This window comes from Zingiber officinale, chromosome 1B, assembly GCF_018446385.1.
Source record: "Zingiber officinale cultivar Zhangliang chromosome 1B, Zo_v1.1, whole genome shotgun sequence".
Taxonomy (NCBI): domain Eukaryota; kingdom Viridiplantae; phylum Streptophyta; class Magnoliopsida; order Zingiberales; family Zingiberaceae; genus Zingiber; species Zingiber officinale.
In genome coordinates, this window is record NC_055986.1 from 7,205,756 (window position 1) to 7,227,287 (window position 21,532).

The following is a 21,532-nucleotide window of genomic DNA, read 5'->3' on the forward strand; positions in this document are numbered from 1 at the left end:
CCGAAGATAAGTTTCCCGTGGAGGACAAAGTAGGAGAAGTGAGTGGAGATCAGCTACTCGGCGGTGCTATATAGAGATGATCCGAGCAGAAGCCTGCTGAAGGCGCCTCGAATCGAGGTAAATGCCATAACCGAGAAACCTCCTGCTTTAATTTATGATGAAAAGGAGGAAGTTCAGATCCATCCGACCCAACCGGAGGCCACGACTTTTATCGCCTCGGATCTGGAGGAAGAGCAGAAGGAGAAGCTGATCCAATGCCTCCAGCGAAATCATGATGTCTTTGTCTGGTCGACACATGAGTTGCCCGGAATTTCGCCAAGCCTGACGCAGCATGAGTTGCATGTCCGACCGGACGCTCGACCAGTGAAGCAGAGAAAAAGGGACTTCAGTGCCGAACAAAATGCCATCATCCGAGCGGAAGTAGAAAAACTTCTGAAGGCCGGCCACATACGCGAGGTGCAGTTCCCGAGCTGGCTGGCCAACGTAGTATTGGTCTCCAAGCCGGGCGGCAAGTGGAGGGTCTGCATCGACTTTCGAGACCTAAACAAAGCATGCCCCAAGGACTTTTATCCTCTGCCCCGGATAGATCAGCTGGTGGACTCTACGGCCGGCTGCGAATTAATTTGCATGCTTGACGCCTACCAAGGATATCATCAAGTGCCGCTCGCCCGGGAGGATCAAGAAAAAGTAAGCTTCGTAACATATTGTTACAAAGTGATGCCGTTCGGATTGAAGAATGCCGGGGCCACCTATCAACGCTTGATGAACAAGGTGTTCAAGGAGCAAATCGGGCGGAATCTGGAAGTTTATGTGGACGACATTCTTATCAAATCCGTCCGAGCGGCCGATCTTTTCAAGGATATGGAAGAAACCTTCCGAACACTGCGCAAATATGGAGTCAAGCTAAATCCCCAAAAGTACCTGTTCGGAGCTAAAGGAGGGCGTTTCTTGGGGTATATAGTGACCGAGCGGGGAATCGAAGCAAATCCCAGCAAGGTGAAAGCACTGCAAGACATGCCGCCCCCAAGAAATACAAGAGAAGTGCAAAGGTTGACCGGTCGGATAATTGCTTTATCCAGATTCATCTCCAGAACCGCCGACCGGAGCCTGCCATTCTTCAAGATCTTGCGCAAGGCTACTAAGTTCCAATGGGATGAAGAGTGTGACCGAGCATTTGAAGAGTTGAAGACATATCTAAATTCTCTGCCTGTGCTGGCCAAGCCGATCGTGGGTGAGTCACTATATATGTATCTGTCGTCAACTGAGCATGCTGTAGGCTCAGCACTTGTGAGGGCGAGCGGCGAGGAGCAGCCGGTGTATTTTCTAAGCCACATTTTAAAAGACGCTGAATCTCGTTACACTGGGCTCGAGAAGTTGGCCTTAGCTTTGGTTCTAGCCGCTCGGCGCCTTCGACCGTATTTCTTGGCTCACACCATCATTGTCCGAACGAACAGTCCACTCGGAAGGGTGCTGTTGAATCCAGAAGCGTCCGGACGGCTTATCAAGTGGACGACAGAATTAAGTGAATTTGACATCCAATATCAGCCCCGCTCGGCGATTAAAGCCCAATCCTTGGCTGATTTTGTGACCGAAGTGCAAAGGCCAGAACCGGAAGCTATGTGGAGAATATATGTGGATGGATCCTCCACTCGGCTCGGAAGTGGGATCGGAATATTATTACTCTCACCTCAGGAAGAAAAGATGCACCTATCCGTCCGGCTAGATTACAAAGCTACTAACAATGAAGCAGAGTACGAGACCCTTATAGCCGGATTGCAGGCCGCACGACATGTTGGGGCCGGTTTATTCGGATTCACAGTTAGCCGCTCAGCAACTTTCCGGCACCTTTGAAATCAACTGTGTTCGGCTTAAGCTCTACGCTGAGGCCTTTGAAAAACTCAAAGCTACTTTCCGAGAGGTGTTTATTCAGAAGATTCCCCGAACGGAGAACCAGGCGGCCGATGAGTTAGCCAAACTCGCGAGTTCAATAACGCCGGTCGCCATTCAGCAACCAATTGAAAAAACGCTGCTGGTGGCGTATGTCGACCGGATGCAAGGCCTCACGTTTCCAAGCGACTGGAGGACACCTATTATAGAATTCCTCCGTTCGGGCACCACACCATCCGATGAATATGCAGCCCGGCTCCTCAGAAGAAGAGCCGGTCGGTTTACGCTCATCGGAGATCAGCTTTACAAGAAAGCTTTCTCGCGTCCTCTGCTGAAATGTGTAAGCTCGGAGGACTCAGCTTACATCCTCCAGGAAGTACATCAAGGATCATGTGGAGGTCATCCGGGCGGACGCTCGTTAGCCAAGAAGATCCTCTTGGCCGGATACTTTTGGCCAACTTTACAAACAGATGCCGCTCGGATAGTATCTACTTGCCTTTCATGCCAGAAGTATCACAACTTCTCTCACCGACCGGCTATAAATATCCGCGCCGACGAGCACCGTCGTTAAAAATCGAGAGCCGCGCCGACCGACTATAAATATCCGCGCCGACGAGCACCGTCGTTAAAAATCGAGAGCCGCGCCGACCGGCTATAAATATCCGCGCCGACGAGCACCGTCGTTAAAAATCGAGAGCCGCGCCGACCGGCTATAAATATCCGCGCCGAGCCCCGTCGTTAAAGATCGAGAGCCGCGCCGACCGGCTATAAATATCCGCGCCGACGAGCACCGTCGTTAAAAATCGAGAGACGGGCCGGCGTCTATAAATAATCCGAGCGGAAAGCCGACGAGCACCGTCGTTAAAAATCGAGAGACGGGCCGGCGTCTATAAATAATCCGAGCGGAAAGCCGACGAGCACCGTCGTTAAAAATCGAGAGCCGCGCCGACCGGCTATAAATATCCGCACCGACGAGCACCGTCGTTAAAAATCGAGAGCCGCGCCGACCGGCTATAAATATCCGCGCCGACGAGCACCGTCGTTAAAAATCGAGAGTCGCGCCGACCGGCTATAAATATCCGCGCCGACCGGCTATAAATATCCGCGCCGACGAGCACCGTCGTTAAAAATCGAGAGCCGCGCCGACCGGCTATAAATATCCGCGCCGACGAGCCCCGTCGTTAAAAATCGAGAGACGGGCCGGCGTCTATAAATAATCCGAGCGGAAAGCCGACGAGCACCGTCGTTAAAAATCGAGAGCCGCGCCGACCGGCTATAATATCGGAGCCGACGAGCCCCGCCGTTAAAATCGAAAGCGAGCCGCATCCGGCAATACCGACGAGCACCGCCGTTAAAAATCGAGTCGCGCCGACCGCTATAAATATCCGCGCCGACGAGCACCGCTGTAAAAATCGAGAGCCGCCGACCGCTATAAATATCCGCACCGACGAGCACCGCTGTAAAATCGAGAGCCGCTACCGACCGCTACAATATCCGCTACCGACGAGCCACGCCGTTAAAAATCGAGAGCCGCGCCGACCGGCTATAAATATCCGCGCCGACGAGCCCCGTCGTTAAAAATCGAGAGCCGCGCCGACCGGCTATAAATATCCGCGTCGACGAGCACCGTCGTTAAAAATCGAGAGACGGGCCGGTGTCTATAAATAATCCGAGCGGAAAGCCGACGAGCACCATCGTTAAAAATCGAGAGACGGGCCGGCGTCTATAAATAATCCGAGCGGAAAGCCGACGAGCACCGTCGTTAAAAATCGAGAGCCGCGCCGACCGGCTATAAATATCCGCGCCGGCGAGCCCCGTCGCAAAATCGAGAGCCGCGCCGACCGCTATAAATATCCGCTACCGACGAGCACCGTCGTTAAAATCGAGAGCCGCGCCAAAATATCAGCATACCGACGAGCACCGCCGTTAAAATCGAGAGCCGCGCCTATAAATAATCCGAACGGAAAGCCGACGAGCCCCGCTGTTAAAATCGAGAGTCGCCCGACCGGCTATAAATCGATACCGACGAGCACCGTCGTTAAAAATCAAGAGACGGGCCAGCGTCTATAAATAATCCGAGCGGAAAGCCGACGAGCACCGTCGTTAAAAATCGAGAGCCGCGCCGATCGGCTATAAATATACCAAGCGGAAGGATGAATATCGGAGTAAGAAACTGTGGAAACTATAAATATTAAAGCATTCAGGCCCGAAGGGGGGTTGGTCCTTCAACACTCGGCGTTGGTTGACTTCACGCAAGCAGGACGTACGTACAGAGCAAGTAGGTCTGCTCACTCGCACTTTATGCAATGAGCCAAGCCTATCGGACGCGTGAGGGAGAAAGCTTAAGAGCACGACTGGCGAAAATTTTACAAGCATCAGTGTTAAGCAAACAGAAGAATATTATGGACAATGGGTAGGAAGACAGGAAAAGGGGCATCGTTTCATTAGAAGAAAAATTATGCCGAACGGCACGTACAAAAATTTCACATCCGCCGAGCGGAGGAAGTACAAAAATTGCTTGAAATAACCCACATCACTCCGGGTCCTCAAAATTAAAAAAGGTGTCCGGGATGTCGTCGATCATGGCCGCCAGTTCGGGAGGGGGAATGCTCAGGTCAGCAGGAAGATGCCCCCCCTTTTTGAAGTACGCCGTGGTGACCTTGACCGCCTCGAGGAAGGTTGAGGAGACGTTGCCACCAAACTTTTCACCAAATCGCTCTGAGCGGATGTATTCTTGGCGCGCTACAGCTAGGCGACTAGGCTCTCCCTCCTTATATTTTTTGAGCAACGCCCGGGAAGCAGTTAAGGAATCTTGGAGGGCCTTCAAGTTTGCTTCAGCCTTTGTGCGTTCAGCCGAACGGACCTCCCGTTCGGCGTTCAGCTGGGCCTCCAGATCCTTAGATCGCTGATTTAGCGCATGGACATCTACTTTCATTCTGTCCAGGTCAGCGATCGCCTGCCTCTTCCGGCTACCGGCGCGTTTCACATCTTTGTCACGCTTCTTCACCAAGTCCGCTAGCCGAGCTACTTCAGCAGTCAGGTCGGCAGCCTTCTTCTGTTCGGCCTCAAAAGCTTGTTTCTCCTGCTCGGCCGTGGGACCTTCCGACACTTGGAGTTTTTCCAGAAGGCCCTCCAACTCGGCTAGCCGATGGCTAGTGGCAATTTGCTCAGCCCAGCGCTGTAAGGGAAATAATAATGTCAGGAATCAAACAATAGCATGACACGGGAATGAAGACGGGTTTACCTGAGTAGCCTGCTGCATATTGTTATCGCCGAGCTGCTTGGGCGTCATAAGGGCCACCTGAATCTGGGCGTCCTCGAAGAGTTTGGCGAGCGGACCAGTCAGGGTTATTTCGTGGACCGGGCTCGATGGCCGATCGGCAGACAAGAAATATTCCTCCGATGGGAATCGGAGGGTAGTCTTGATGGTAGGGTGGCCGGACGGCGCTTCTTCAGTTGCCGCCGCTTGATGCGAAGACTCCCCTATGGTGGAAGTTTCACCCAACCGACGTAAGCGGCGGCGAGTCCGGGGAGGAGAGCCGGAAGGCTGTGCGGTAGGCGAGGCCGTCCGGGATGGCGTGCGGTCGGGCGGTTACGCCGATCGGCGCCTGTGGTTCCCCTCTTGGGCTAGCGGAAGGCGGGGTCTCTTCTCCGCCGAACCTCCAAAGGTGGATCTCCAACCTGGGAACGCCGCGGGAGCCAAGAAACAGATCGATTTCGCCAACCGCTACGGCGGATGAGGCACCGCTTCGTGAGCGACCGTGCCCTCCCTCTCCCGCACTGCCGGGCGGCTTAGGATTAAACCCGCCGCGAGCTCCTTTTGGTGGCCGCTTCAATTTCTACTTCAATTTCAAGTGAGCGGTAGCTTGAGCGCCACATGACATCACCGCAGTGAAAGAAATTAAAATCGCTTAGACAAAAAGACTAAGAGAGTAAAGAGTCCTTACTCATGCGAAATGGGATTCGCCCGAACGGGAGATAACCCGAAAATATATAGCACCCTTCAGAGCAACTGGTCGATCTTGTATTGCTGGCCGACAACCAGTCACGCATGAAGATAGGTGGATTATTGAACTTGCCGAGCTCCCATTGGCTCGCACGACGGCCCGCCATTGCGGAAGGTCGGCCGATCGGAAGTCGGATGAAGAAGAAAAACTCCTTCCAGGGTTTGTTGGAGGTCGGCATGTTATCAAAAATTTAAAGCCTATTCTACTTTGGAAGATAAAGGTGCCCGCTCGGATTGTTTGGGGTAGAAGAAGAAATGGAATATCTTAGGGTCAAGAGGAATGTGCAACTTAAAGAGGACGACCATCCCGCTCAACAACCTAAAGGAATTCGCACAAGCGGCCGAGCGGATGCGAAGTAATTACAAACCTCCAATAAATGGATGGGTAGGAAATCTAAGGCCGCCTGGAATTGGTCTAAAAAGAAACAAATGGAGCCGATCGGCGGGTCATGTGGACGGTCGGTCGGGCCGGCTATAATTATTTCGTGGTCATCAGGAAGCCCGTATGTCCGAACAAGGCGCTGGGCATGCTCCTCATCGAATCGGCTCTCCATGGTCAGGTACCAGGGGCCCGAAAGGTTAACAGCGGGTTCGGAGGAACTCGCCATCTCAGAAAAAAATCAAAGGAAGGGAAACGAAAGGAGCGAAATGAGCAGGGAAGACCTATTAAGTGAAGGCAGAGGACTCACTGGGAAGGAAACGGGTGGAAAGAATCACCGATGAGGTGATGGCCGCCTAAAACCAGACACTAGATCGCCGGAGGCCGCAGCAACAGAACGAAGCAGAAGGCAACGCGCGAGCGAATATGCGGCCAAAAAAGGGACGGAGGCTTTATACGGTCGAGGCCGGTCAGCCATCACCGTCCGATCCAGGTCACGAGAAACAAGGACGCCATCGAGCCGTCCATTTCAAACGGGGGCGTCCCATCGTAAGTGCCGCCGCCGCCACACAAGGGTCGACACGTGGCGCCCTGTTACCGAGTGCAATTAATGCGCCCATACTGCGCATGCTCCGACTTAATGGAGAGGATTTGCATAATTTCCGAGGAGATCTAGACAAGCAAATATCAACATTAAGCGACAAGACAACCAAAATAAAGAGCCGAGCGGCTGAATTTGGCAGAAGGGCCGGACGGCCCCAGTGATATTATAAGCTACGGAAAAGCGGCGACCGCCCGCTCGGACACATATAGTCCAGTCAGTCGGACTCACTGCCTCCTTCGACTAGACTTGAAGGGAAGGCAAGTGATCCGGCAGTAAGAATGGGGAACCCACTTCCTGAAGGGGATCAACCTGAGGACTGATGAAAGGCTGTGCGGTGGATGGCCGAGCCGAGCGGATGGGTAGGTCCGAACGGAGCTAGAGATAAGCCCATCCATGGGCTCATGTTTCCGACGCCAGGGCAGGAAGACCGAAGGGCCGAGCGGGAGTCCGCTCGGCAGGGGCCAAGGGCCGAGGGGGTTGTCCGTTCGGCCAAATAGGGGCGAGGGTATAAAGGTTGCCGAGCGGCCTATGCGCTCGGCTCAGGATATGAGATATTAGCAGAAGCATGTCTGATGATTAGGCCGTACACAAGATCGCACGATCTTGTCGTCACATCATGGAGAGGCTGATACAGTAACAGTATGGTCTCATGGACGTCTCCCTGACAGATCCATATTCAGACATGGCCCTTCTGACAGACCCATACCTGGGCATGGTCAAAGGCAGGTGGTTGCTTTGATTGGCACGTCCAGGCTTCTTTGAGAGATCTATATAAGGCTTCCATTTCTCCACTGGAGGTATGAAAAATCTTCATCTTGAAGCCACCTTTTTGTTATTCCTCCCCTGACTTGAGCGTCGGAGGGCCGTCGCCGGGACACCCCTCCCGGCTCGGTTTTGTTGCAGGTTCACCGGAGCATTCGAGGATCTAGCAGGAAGCGCCACGTGCCCAGCGTCCACTGATAACCGGTTCGGACAGGATCAGCGACCTTGCTCTGATACCACTTGTTGGGACCGAAAAGTAGCTAGAGGGAGGGGGGGCTGAATAGCTCGTCGCGTGCTCGTGGTCGGCGTTGCTTGTTTCTTCAAAGATGTGCAGCGGAAATATACAAGAAACAACACACAACGCTAACAAGTAGATTTATTTGGTATCCACCTCTAAAGGAGGTGACTAGTCCAAGGATCCACACACTCACACACCCTCCACTATGAATAACACTCCTTTATGGTAACTACCAAAGGCGGAGAAGCCCTACAAGTTCACACTACAAGAAGAAAGGGAAATGATACACAAATACAAGCAAAAGCTTACAATGAGTATAGAAAACCTTAACCCTAGCTTTCTTCCTCAGCTGTAGAGCTCCCTCTTGACTTGGAAGACCTCCAAGAACCCTCAAGAACTGGTGATCTAAACTTTGTGGAGAAGCTCTGGAGTTCTTGTGAAGATCTGAGATGAATCGTATAAGTGCTGCTCAAGGAAACGCTCGCCTGCAGCTAAATACGACGCCAACGGTCGGATCCCGATCGATTGGATTGCTCCCAATCGATCGGGGAGGCTTTGGATCAATCAACCGATCGATCCAGAGCACCTCTGTGCTCTCTGGAATAGCCTGGATTGATCGACTGATCGATCCAGGGCTTATCGCGCACAAACAGCAGCTCCCAATCGATCCACTGATCGATTGGGACCTCTGGATCGATCCACGGATCGATCCAAAGGTGTTCTGTTCGTGGGGACTCACCCGATCGATTGGGTATGATCCAATCGATCGGCTGATCGATCCAGATCTGCTGGATCAATCAGCTGATCAATCCAGATCTTGGTTTTTGCCCAAAAGCAAGTCCAAAGCCCCCTAAACCAACATCAGTCAACCATGACTTGTTGGTACATAAAACCTAGCATCCGGTCACCCTTGACCAGCTAAGACTCTCTCACCAAGTGTCTGGTCAATCCCTTTGACCCACTTGGACTTTTCTCCTCTTGCCAAGTATCCGGTCAATGTCTTTGACCTACTTAGACTTTCACAGATGTCTGGTCAACCTTGACCCATCTAAATTTCCCCGTGCCTGGCTTCACTCACCAGGACTTCCCTTCTGCCTAGCTTCACTCACTAGGACTTTCACCTGGCTTCACTCACCAGGATTTCCCTTCTGCCTAGCTTCATTCACTAGGTCTTCTCATCTGCCTGGCTTCACTCACCAGGACTTTCACCTAGCTTCACTCACTAGGGTTTCCTTCTGCCTGGCTTCACTCACCAGGACTTTCACCTAGCTTCACTCACTAGGGTTTCCTTCTGCCTGACTTCACTCACCAGGACTTTCACCTAGCTTCACTCACTAGGATTTTCAGTCAAGTATCCAGTCAACCTTGACCTACTTGACTCTTCTTCACAATCTCCCCACATGAACAATTGCACCTACAATGTTCATGCGTTGTCTACACGTATTGTCAAACATCGAAACCAAATCATCAAGACTCGATCTTGACTCACTTTAAGCCCAGTCAAACAGGTCAACCTTGACCTAGGGAATATTGCACCAACAGTAATTCTGATTTTCTCTCTAATGCTCTCATTTCTTATTATGTCCATCCTCGTATGTCCACACATCCACCTTAAGATCCTCATCTTTGTAACTCTCAACTTTTGTTGATGTGCGTCATAGTCCAACATTCATCGTTATATAACATAATGGATATAACCGTCGTTTTGTAGAACATTCCTTTAAGTTTTAAAAGTACTTTACGATCACATAAAACACTTGACGTACTCTTCCATTTCAACCATAATTGTAGATCTCTCTCAATCTCTCTATCGTTTTATAAAAATAATTCTAAATATTTAGAACTCTAAGTTCCAAATAACTCGTAATCTCCTATACTAATAATTGTATTATTACTTCTAATATTGTTAAACTTAAATTCTATATATTTTATATGTACTACTAAACTTAAAATCTTTCACTACTTCTAGTGTTTCCTTCCAAGATTCTAGTTTAGTATTTACTTTTTCACATGTTTCATCTACCAAAATAATATTAGCTGCAAACAACATACACCACGGTATTGTGTTTTGGATATGTCTAGTGAGTTCATCTATGATTAATGTAAAAAGATAGACTTAGAGTTGATTCTTGATGTAACTCTATCTTTATTAAAAATATTTCAATTAATCCGCCTAAGGCATTCACTTTGATCGTTACATCCTCATACATATCCTTAATTAGTTCAATATATATTACGCTAACACCTTTATTTTCTAGAATTCTCCATATAATTTCTCTTGTGACTTTATCATAAATTTTTTCTAAGTCGATACATGAATATCATATGTAGATCTTCTTTTTGCTCCCGATACTTTTCAATTAGTTGCTTGAGAAGATGTCTAGCTTCTATTGTCGACCTTCTAGGTATGAACCCAAATTGATTTATAGTGATCGTAGTCTCCTTCCTTAATCTTTTTTTTATTACTCTTTTCCAATGTTTCATGGTACGACTCGTTAGTTTAATACTTTTATACTTTACATAATTTTATATGTCTCCCTTGTTCTTATATAAAGGAACTAGAGCACTTATCCTCCATTAATTAGATTTTTTTTAAATTTTATGTTAAATAATTTTGTAAGTCATTCAATACCTTATTTCCTTAGCCACTTCCATACCTATATCAGAATATCATCTAGTCCAATGACTTTTCTATTTTGCATATCATTTAAAACTTATTTTACTTATGAAGTTTGAATTTTACGATAAAAATTTAAATTTTTGTACTCATTTGACCTACTTAAATTATCTAAGTTAAATTGGTCATCTAAACCTTCATAAAAAATTAATAAAAATACCTCTTCTATCGCTCTTTTATTTCTCCATCATTACTATTATTCTATTGCATTCATCCTTAATAGATCTTGTTTGGATAAGATATTTTATTTTTTTCTCTCACTCTTTAGTTATTTTATAAATGTCTCTTTCCCCTTTTGTTCTATCTAAAGTTTGACATAACTATTCAAAAGTTACATTCTGGTGGTGCATGCCCCTTACTCACCGAGTACATTCTTTGCTAATATTTTTAACTTTGATATCATCTTAACACATGTTGTTTTAGAGTCACTATATATTTTACTTAATACTTATACTCTTGTCTTCTCCTTAAATATGTTTTACTTTCCATCCTTTAACTTTCACTACTTAATTCTAGGAGTTGTGTATATTTTTCTTATATTGATATTATGATTAAGGCGCATATTCAACACTACTAATCTATATTGGATAGTTAAACTTTCTACAGGAATAACCTTACAATCTTTTTAAATTTCTTTATCCCTCTTCCTAACTATAATAAAGTCAATTTACGATTTATTATTTCCACTTTTAAACATGATCAAGTGTTCTTCTCTCTTTTTTTTTTTAAAAAAAACGTATTAGCTAATATAAGCTCACATACTATCGCAAAATTTAATATAATTTTTTCTTTTTCATTTCTTGTTCTAAACTTATAACTCTAATATACCCTCTCATATTCTTAATTTTTTACTCCGACATTCTCATTTAGATTGTCACCTAATAAAATCATTTCATTTGATGAAATATTTTGTGATACTTCATCTAGGTTTTCCCAAAACCTTGATTTGATACCTTCATATAGTCTTACTTGAGATTCACATATGTTAATTACGTTCATAGTTTCTTTCTCCGTGACTATCTTGAGAGCTATAATTCTATCCCCTTTCTAACTACTCATACAAGTAGGATTGATAATAAGGCGGGGCGGGTATGAGTTTGCCATCCTCATCCCTGCCTCTGAATTATATCCTTGCCTTCATCCCCGATTCTATTTAATCCGAGAATCTTCATCCCTGACCCCACGAGAATTAAATCCCCGTCTCCATCCTCACTTGTCATCCCCGAGAACAAATATAAAAAGATAGTCATCCCTGTTTTCCATCTAACATTTACTGAACTAATAGGGAAATCCCCATCCCCCACATGTTGTATCGAGGGTGAGTTCGGGGATGGGGATAACATCCTCATACCCACCCTCATTAAAATGTGGGAATTTGAAAAATCCTCGAATTCATACCTGAAAATACTTCTCGAACTCGCCCCTGTTTTGGGTTTTCCCCCACGAGGCGCTGTACCCATGGGAAAAATTATCATCCCTACCTATAACTTCATTATTTAATAAACTATCTACAAAAATATATATTCCATTTCTTATTTTACTATTTATGTGTACCATAACTTAAAATCCGAATTCTCTATCATTTTTGTGTCCTCACCTACTCATTTTGTCTCTTGTACACGCAAAATACTAATTTTTCTTCTAATCATCGTATCTACTACTTTCATTACTTTACTAGTAAAGGTTCTTATGTTTCAAATCTTAAACTATTAGTTTTCCTATAATTTTTATTTTTTATCCAATGTATGGTGTGAAAACTCTTATTTATTTAACGCTACATCGAAATTCTCATATTGATGTAGTAGTTGTTGTCAATATGTTACAGTCAAACCTTACAATACAAACTTTTGCATATGTAATACTACACCTGAGTTCTAGAAATATAACCGTCTTTACCGAGATATTACAGTGAAACCTTATAACATTCCTTCTTAAAAAAATATATATAATATTAATATAATAATTTAATAAATTTATTCATTAAATATTTATGATATATTTATCATAATCTACTCTCCTTATCCGATTTAGGACCAGCTTACCTAACTCAGCACATTAAACATTAATCATGCACCAAAGTCTCTTCCACAACGCGAAGACTTATCTCTCACCGACCATAATAGTTTTATTCCCACGCCTACCTCATGCCAAAATCTCGATAAGCTAGAAAAGCCAAAAATAAATAATAAATAAATAAATAAAAATTAAGAACATTACATCACCAACTTTACTTAGCGTGGCAGAGAAAACGTTGAGCCTCAACAAATAATTATTAATTGCAGGTGAAATGCCACACTCACTGAACGTGTCATTTTGTCCTTGATATTTGGTGCAAAACAATTATACAAAGACGAAAATTCAAAGCAACTTCATGAATTAAATACTTAAGGCGTGGCGAATCTGATTAGGCGATCCAAAGTGGTCAACTTTGTTTGGAGTTGAAAACTTAGCTGAGACTCGGATTCTAATTCCAACTTCAACTTTGTTTTTTTACAACTTAAATAGTCACATTGTTCATGCAGGACGACGAGTACCTAACTAGTAGAAAGAGACTGGAGACTGGCTATTCTAAACAAGATGCTTAATTGCATTTGCATGCCTACCTATCATTGAAGAAGCAACTCACGTTAAAGATTGGTTGGGCTCTTCTAAACTTCTTGGGCCAGGGCCCAGGTTCACTGGAGCCCTTTTACATTAATTGGTGTAGATGTACGGATTTCCATGCACGAAGTACTGGGCCCAAAGTAAGGCCTGTTAAGTTAGTTCATCGAAATATTTTATAAATTAGAATTATTAAATCGAGATATTTCATAAAAGAGTAATGATATGCTCCTTGAAAAATTAAAGGATAGACACATAAAATCATGACCCACCATTTTATTTTTTTTGGGCCCCATCACTTTATATGTCTATCCTTAAATTTTTTCTTGAGATTTTTTCATTGAACATATCATTTTTCTTCATTAAAAAAAAAAAAAAAAAAAAAAAAAAAAAACGTTTCAAACTGGAGAGCGTGATTTGTCAATTCAAAATGGCTCATAAATTCATAATTAACTCTTTCTCACCCAATCTCTTCGTGATTGACGTTCTTATTTAAAATCACAGACATTAAGATAAAGATTAGACTGGGTAAACCATTTATGAGTAAACTTACTTACATCCGTACGCTTGGAAAATTCATGATTTTATAGCGGCAGGGCCCGCCAACTACCAGCTGCCACGTCTGTGTGATGCTCCAAAAAAATTAATCCAGCGGAGGGAACATATTTCATTTTGCCCATTATTATTGTTTTTACTTCACCTTTCGTATTTTAATAAATTACACTTAATCTTTCGAAACGATAGCAATTCATTGGCAAAGAGAAGGGTGAAATAAAAAGATTAATAAATTCGCAAGGGCACAAAGAGAATTGTCCCGCTAAAGAACAAAGAAAGTAAGTAGTCACCGAACCCGCACCTCTCTCCAGCACCGTTCTCCAACTGCTCCTGCGACTCGATCGGCGAGAGGGCGACTTGTCGCCCAAAATCATACCATTGCAATTTCCGGATTCTCTCGTTGACTCCATTTGGAGGCAAATCTAAGGTCCTTTCTTGATTCATCGCTTGTGAAATCCTGTGGATTGCTCACCCTGTTGATGAAGATCCACCTCGTATTCCTCTGATCCCGGGAAGAAGGTGGCTAGATCTTTAATTTGCTCCGGTGTTCCTGGATCTGTTTGATTGGTGAATTCTGTCGTTTCTTGCAGCTTTTTTTGCGAGCTCAGTTGTGGAGGAAGATGGTGGAGTCAGGACCGGTTACTCCCGGACAGGTATGATGAACATTTTCAGTAGTAGTAGGAGTTTTGCTTTGAGTCAAATTGGTGTGTTGTTAAGTTTTCAGGACTCAGGTAGTAGTTCGATGTAGAACCATTTAATCATCGATGCGAAAAACAGTCCTTTATGCCTCCGTAGTGTTTGATGGGTGCACATGACAGTGCTGCGCACACATTGGAAGTATACGATGCTCGAGAAAATGATGTTTCATAAGATCTAGGATCTTGTGATGAGTTACACTATCGATTCAGAGCTTTTTAACTTGCCAAAGATGTAGTTGAAACTTTTAATTTTATTCTGAAGAAAATACTTGTAGAACAATGACCTGCTGACATATAGCCACAATGCTAGTCTCTTGAATTAAGTTTCAAGGCCAGAGTAATATTTTTGGCAAATATATCTGGATAAGAGATAATTATGTATCTATTTAATTTGATTAGGAATCGAAGCTGTAAGTGAGTTAAATATTTTACGTAATTTTACTTCTCCGCATAAAGTCCTGATCAGATCCAAAATATGTTTGTTAAAGCTAACCCTGTTATCTTATCTATGGCATAGGTTTCCTAAAGATTGTTATTAGACTTGATCCATTGTCTATTGCAGGTTTCCTTCTTGCTCGGATATCTCCCTGTTTTTATTGCATGGATATACTCAGAATTTTTTGCGTACCAAAAATCTTCCTTCATCACAAAAGTGTAAGATTTCTACAGTGAATACACTAAATGAAGTCTTCATTCTGAATCATGTACATTTTTTTCTCTACTAGATATTGTACATCCACTTTAATATGTTATAGTTTCAAACTTACTGATAAGGACCCAGTGAAACACAAATTCATTAATATGGAGGCTTAAATTCTAAACACAATTTGTAACAGTGTAGGTAAATTTGAACCCCCCAGAAGTGTGTTTGACAATGCTATTTGAATTGATTAAAAAAATTATAACAAAGAGGCGTATCTGAATTTGAAACATGTGGAGTTTATCGCCACTAATGAGAGGATTTTTGCATGATGTTTTTAAATCACAAATATTCAGCTGTAAGTCAAATTCATGAGTGAACAACCTTAATTTAAACTGAGTGCCATAATTTTCTTTTTTTGTATATATTCCTTCATCCATCATATGTCTTTGGTAATGAGAAAATACTGTTAGTCAATCTAGTGTATTATTTGTTTAAGAGAACTAATTGACATGGGATTTGGAGTAACTTCACTTTGAAGATTGTATGAGAATATTTTTCCAGTTTTTTCTATTTTCAATTTCTATATGTTATGAATACACTTGACTGATACATCAATTTGGTCATATGCTTTACTTGGATATTTTGTATCTTGTCTGATACAGTCATTCAGACACAAATTTGGCTGGCCTGGAGCAAGAAACATCCAAGGGAAATGATAGGGATGCTTTAATGGAAGGAGGCATATCAAGATCCTCTGCTATAAGATCCCGACATACATCAGTCAGGGCAAATTTATTCAGGTCGGTGAATGAATTTTCTACTTTTATGTATATGCTTGTAAAAAATGATATTATTATTATTATTATTTTTTGGCATTGACACATTCTAGGTTTATATCAATGGACAAGTCTTTTTTGCTTGAACATAGAGCATTGTTGAGAGCCATGTAAGTCCCTTCTTTTTATACTTCAATTTGGTAGGTTTTGGATGTTTGACTACTAACCTTTGGTTAACTTGCTAATGTTTCTCAGGGCAGAGTTTGGAGCTATTCTTATTTACTTCTACATCTGTGATCGAACAAATCTGTTTTCACAAACCACCAAGGTTATTGAGTGCTGCTTTATTGTTATTTTTGTTGCATATTCAATAAATTGATGATGCAGAATTTATTGTTATAGTTGAACAATAACAGGGTGCTTATGTGCAATCCATAAAGAATAACTATTCATTTTCTGCAAAATAAAATGAATAAAATGTGTTAAACCATGCCATATATATTTATTGCCAGAAATGAATCATTTCAATGCACATCCATATTTCTTTTGTGTGAATTACTTTTAAGTCCCTATCTTTTAACATTGGCACTAGATGGACTACCTAATCATATTGAAGATAATATCAGCGGATATTATTTCTAGATGATATTATGTGAACTAATGTGAGTGTAATTAGATTAAATTTGAAACTTGATTTTTTTGGGGGGTGGGGATTAAAAAAACTATAAGCATGATAAAAATTGATTATTTGAAATGTAGTTTCAACAATAGAAAATAAAGGACAATTTTTTGTAAGATGGATGAATTGATATGAACTCTCTTGTAAGAAAGAGTTATAGAGATCTCAGATTTGTTATTCAATGAGAAGGGCATGTTGATGAAGATATGTTAACAGGATAAAAAATGAATGGATGAAATAGAGATGAATTTCTATAGATGTGGTCCTTACATAACCCTTATGCCAAAAAGAAAATTTTGATTGTGGTATGGTCCATCATAATATACGTATCTCAAGTATTAAGACATTAAGAAGCAGCATATATGTAAAAAGTTAGAGTAGCTGATATGAGTGCTAAGATGAGTATGTGAAATTACTAGAATGCATAAAACAAAATCCTAGTTATTCTAGAGTAATTAGGATCAACTCAAATATATGATAAATGAGAGAAAATAACTTGAGATTATATAGACATATTAAGAAGCAGCCAATAGCTTCTTTAGTTAAAAGATTCCTATCTAGTAGAGTGGAAGGCATAACTGTAGAGGAGATAAATTAAAATATTATTTAATATATATTTAAGTGAGTTAAATATAACTAGAGATACAGCTTTGAATGGAGCTCAATGGAAGCCAATAAGCTTCATATACCTAACCCTCAAAAGTTAGGACAAACTTAACTTGACGATGAAGACAATTTAAAAGATCAAAAGTTTTCCTATGTTGTTTTGTAATAACGAACAAATCATTTAATTTCAAAGAACCTCTATGGGTTTGATTGATTGAAGACTTTAGACTTAGATTCTATTGTCCTCTCCTTCATATTCTTCCTTGTACTTAAAATTGGAAAATAAGAAAGAAAAAAAAAGATTCTTGAATATGGACATATTGCATTTTTTTTAGGTTTTTGATTATCATCTGATTAGTGCAAGAAAAATAGGCAAAGCCTAAATATTGTCTTTAAAAATAACTTGACCAACTTTATATGAAAAATCTGTGACAAATGTTTATCTTGTTTATCTTTTTTTATTTATTTTTGCAATTTTTAGGTGTATGACAACTTATGCATCTGATTCAAACTTAGTACTTTCCCCCAATTTTCTTTAGTTGTTTATCCACTTATACTGAGTACTATATTTTTCTTTTCTGCTAATATTTTAGCTCCCTTTTCCCCTGATCTCTTATTTGTTTCTTTTCAGATTTACAGCCGGGACCTATTTCTTTTTCTTTATATTCTCCTTATAATAACTTCAATCCTGACGTCTCTAAAAAAGCATAATGACGTATCATCTTTTACTGGGAAATCCATATTATATCTGAATCGTCATCAAACTGATGAATGGAGAGGATTGATGCAGGTTTGTTGAATTTCTACTTCTTAATCTGACATTCTTCAAAGTGGCATCCTTGGCATATATTGATTCATGATAGTTGTGACTTGAACAAATTTACCAATATAATTATAAATGGAAGGGTTGCTGAAATGTGGTATACCTTGAACTAGTCATAATTATTTTTTCTTGTGGCATAGCTTTTGGTGGATGGTCCAAAACAACTATATGATGCCAAATTCTTACCTCATTTCAAATCACAAATTTGATTTCTTGATGAGCCTGTAACTGCGATGATTATTATTTTCAGTAAGAATAGAGTTAATAAAAAATTGTTTTGACTTGATTTTTTTTGTATTTACTTTTGTTGTGAACATCTTCCCAGATTTTATTCTTATTGTACCACTATTTTGCTGCTGCCGAAATATACAATGCAATAAGAGTCTTCATTGCTGCTTATGTTTGGATGACTGGCTTTGGGAACTTCTCTTACTATTACGTACGCAAGGATTTTAGTGTTGCTCGGTTTGCTCAGGTGCCCCCACGATTCCAATAGTTTTTTTTATTATGATTAATTTTCTCTTACTGATCAGGAATTAAATACATTTACCTATTTTACACAGATGATGTGGCGGCTAAATTTGTTTGTGGCATTTTGCTGCATTGTCCTAAACAACGATTACACATTGTACTATATTTGTCCAATGCACACTCTTTTCACTCTTATGCTTTATACTGCACTTTCCATCTACAGCAAATATAATGAGATTGCACCTGTAATGGCTGTCAAGATAATATGCTGCTTTCTTATGGTCATCTTCATATGGGAGGTGCCTGGAGTGTTTGATATTGTGATGGGTCCTTTTACCTTCCTACTAGGTTAGTGGCATAATGATTCTAGATTACCTTATCTATTTCTACTAGTAATTATCTTTAATACTTGAATTCTTCCATTCTTCTAAGGCTTTATTATGCAGGATACAAAGATCCCAATCCTTCCAAAGCAGGGTTGCCGCTCTTGCATGAGTGGCATTTCAGATCTGGCCTTGACCGCTATATCTGGATCATAGGCATGATATGTGCATATTATCACCCAACTGTAAGTTCATTGATCATATTCAACATGATCTATCAATTTAAAGTGTTATCTAGCTGTCTAGTTGATTTAGGGATGCAACTTAAATTGTTCTGCTCCTAGTGTAATGTATTCTGGTTTACTCTTAACTTTGATGTTCTATATAGTTATTTCCTCCTAAAGCAGCTTGTATTTCATGTCCAAAAATAGGTTGAAAGATGGATGGAGAAGCTCGAGGAATCTGAAACTAGAAGGAAATTGTACATAAAGACAATCATAGTCTCATCATCCTTGTTGGTTAGTATGGAAACCTTAACTCTGGTTTGGTTGAGCGCTTCCTTTAATAAAAAAAAGAAAAGTATACTTTGATTCATGCAGATTGGGTATTTGTGGTATGAATTTATCTACAAGCTAGACAAAATTACCTACAACAAGTTCCATCCATATACATCATGGATTCCTATCACGTGCGTATTAAAGGCTTGTCCAAAAAGAATTTTGTTTTTTTTGGTTTTTAGATTAGTGCCTTATCAAAGAGACTATAATTCTTGTTTTATTAATTCCAGTGTCTACATTTGCCTGCGGAATTTCACCCAGCAGCTTCGGAGCTCCTCCCTCACTCTTTTTGTGTAAGTCAATTTTTCCACTCTGGATTTTTACTACAAATATACACCATCTTTCTTCTCTTATATCTTCTTTATCTGCCAGCTGGATTGGTAAAATCACACTGGAGACCTACATCTCTCAAATCCATATTTGGCTGAGGTATAACTAACTTTAATCCTGCTGCACTTTGACATGGAATTTTAAACCGTGGTTGTTAAAGTTGGTTGATCCCAATAAGGATATACATAAGTAGATTGGTGTCAACAAAAGATGTTCTTTTTTGATAAATGAGAGATTGACAAAAAAGAAAAACAGTAGGAAAAGCTGGAGATTCAAGGAAATGGGCTGGAATTATGGGATATGTTCTGGAAATGTGATGAAACTTGTTTAAAGTTTGTCGGTTTGGGGATGATTCACAATATATCAAGGGTGATTGGTTTAAAATTCGTCATCTAGATATTGTGTTTAGAGGTTTCAGTAGAAGATAAATACAAGGTCTGGGCGTTGAATAATAAGCTTTCTAGCCTTGACATAATAAATGGAGATAGCTCAATGCATACATTTGACTAACTGAAGCTCATGTTTGATTGATATACAGGTCAGGCATGCCGAATGGGCAACCCAAATGGCTTCTCTGCTTCATTCCGGGTTATCCTTTACTCAATTTCCTGCTTACTACAGCAGTTTATCTCTTTGTATGAATCAACAACTTCAACTAAATCAAGCACAATAGAAAAATTCAACTGAAATATCGGAAATTGACGATTGACAATTATTGCAGATATCCCGCAGGATATTTAACCTGACGAATTTGTTGAAGACTAATTTCATCCCTAGCAATGATAACAAACGCCTCTTTCAAAACTTCGTTTTTGGGGCCATGATTTCTATTTGCTTGTATTTCACGTCCTTGGTTCTTCTTCACATACCCGGAATATCGGTAAGTCATGCAATATTTTGACTCCCTTTCTGTTTCATTTTAAGAATGGACCGTTTTAGCAGGGATAACGAGTTGCAATCTGCATCGAAAACGAGGTGTTCTTTTCTACTGAGAAGTGAAATTCTGGAATCTTGTACAAGATACTCTCAGGGTTCCTGCTTTACTCAGCTTTTACATTCTGATACATGCCCTTTTGATTGCTTCATTACACGCATGATCCAATTTTGCTTTGGCACGCAGATACCGAGGAAATAGCTAAGAAAAGAAGCTAGTGTGTTTGTATTTACGTGTATCCGAGAGGGTGTGGAAGTAGAGATTGCAAGGATTTTTTTATTCTTTTTATGTTTTTGTTGTTGTTGGTTTTATTAATTGCACTTAGATTTCATTATTTCATTGATTCTGCTTTTGTGTTTGTAAACTAGGGTCAAAAATTGACTTAATGTCGGCAATAACTCCGTCATGAATCATTCATTATATACTACACCAGTCATACAAACGTCCTCAAGAGTAAGGTGTTCTGTGATTGAATGGAATTTCTTTACGTGCAAAATTTGTAGCCAAACATGACCCGACTTAAAAGTTTGAAGCTATCCCGTAAATTCACTTTACTTGTTCCGCCTTACTAGTCAACTTTGAGTTCGACACTGGCAAGCTTTTTAAAGATGGCGTACTTGGAGATAACTCTATTATCCATCAAGTTAGTAGTGTTGACTATCACAATAATTAAAAACTATAGTATTCTTAATTACAAAACTCTTCCATTTCTTTAAATATGTATCGAATAGCCCTTACATTTATTCGAACAACAGAAACCGGTTTAAATAATAACTACAAGTAAGAATCACCATGCATCAAAGAACCCTTCCCTTCGTTCAACCACACAATATTCTAAATCTTTCGAAATATTATTTTCTCATATAATGTTTCTGATAGAAAAATCTACAATATTTTGATGAATTCGCCTTAATAACGTGCGACGTACTGAATTAATGCTAAGGATTTAACTTATGGCAAGTTTTTAGTTAATATGGTTTTAA

The 21,532-nt window shown here is 41.4% G+C and overlaps 1 protein-coding gene across 2 annotated transcripts; it reads left to right on the forward strand.

Annotated features, from left to right (window-relative positions):
* Nucleotides 1-13,989: 13,989 nt before the first annotated feature.
* LOC122048468 (protein REDUCED WALL ACETYLATION 1-like) lies at nucleotides 13,990-20,883 on the forward strand. Of its 2 annotated transcripts, XM_042610036.1 has the most exons (17): nucleotides 13,991-14,228; nucleotides 14,300-14,362; nucleotides 14,970-15,061; nucleotides 15,713-15,850; nucleotides 15,940-15,996; nucleotides 16,082-16,154; nucleotides 17,743-17,901; nucleotides 18,260-18,409; nucleotides 18,498-18,753; nucleotides 18,852-18,973; nucleotides 19,160-19,246; nucleotides 19,328-19,416; nucleotides 19,516-19,578; nucleotides 19,658-19,714; nucleotides 20,154-20,250; nucleotides 20,337-20,495; nucleotides 20,558-20,883. In XM_042610036.1, exons 2-17 carry the CDS (start codon nucleotides 14,330-14,332, stop codon nucleotides 20,561-20,563), a joined length of 1,638 nt encoding a protein of 545 aa, XP_042465970.1. In that variant the 5' UTR covers nucleotides 13,991-14,228; nucleotides 14,300-14,329; the 3' UTR covers nucleotides 20,564-20,883. The 2 variants fall into 2 exon arrangements, with proteins under 2 accessions (XP_042465974.1, XP_042465970.1); XM_042610040.1 differs by lacking the exon at nucleotides 20,558-20,883 and having other exon boundaries at nucleotides 13,990-14,228; nucleotides 20,154-20,203; nucleotides 20,337-20,386.
* Nucleotides 20,884-21,532: the final 649 nt, after the last annotated feature.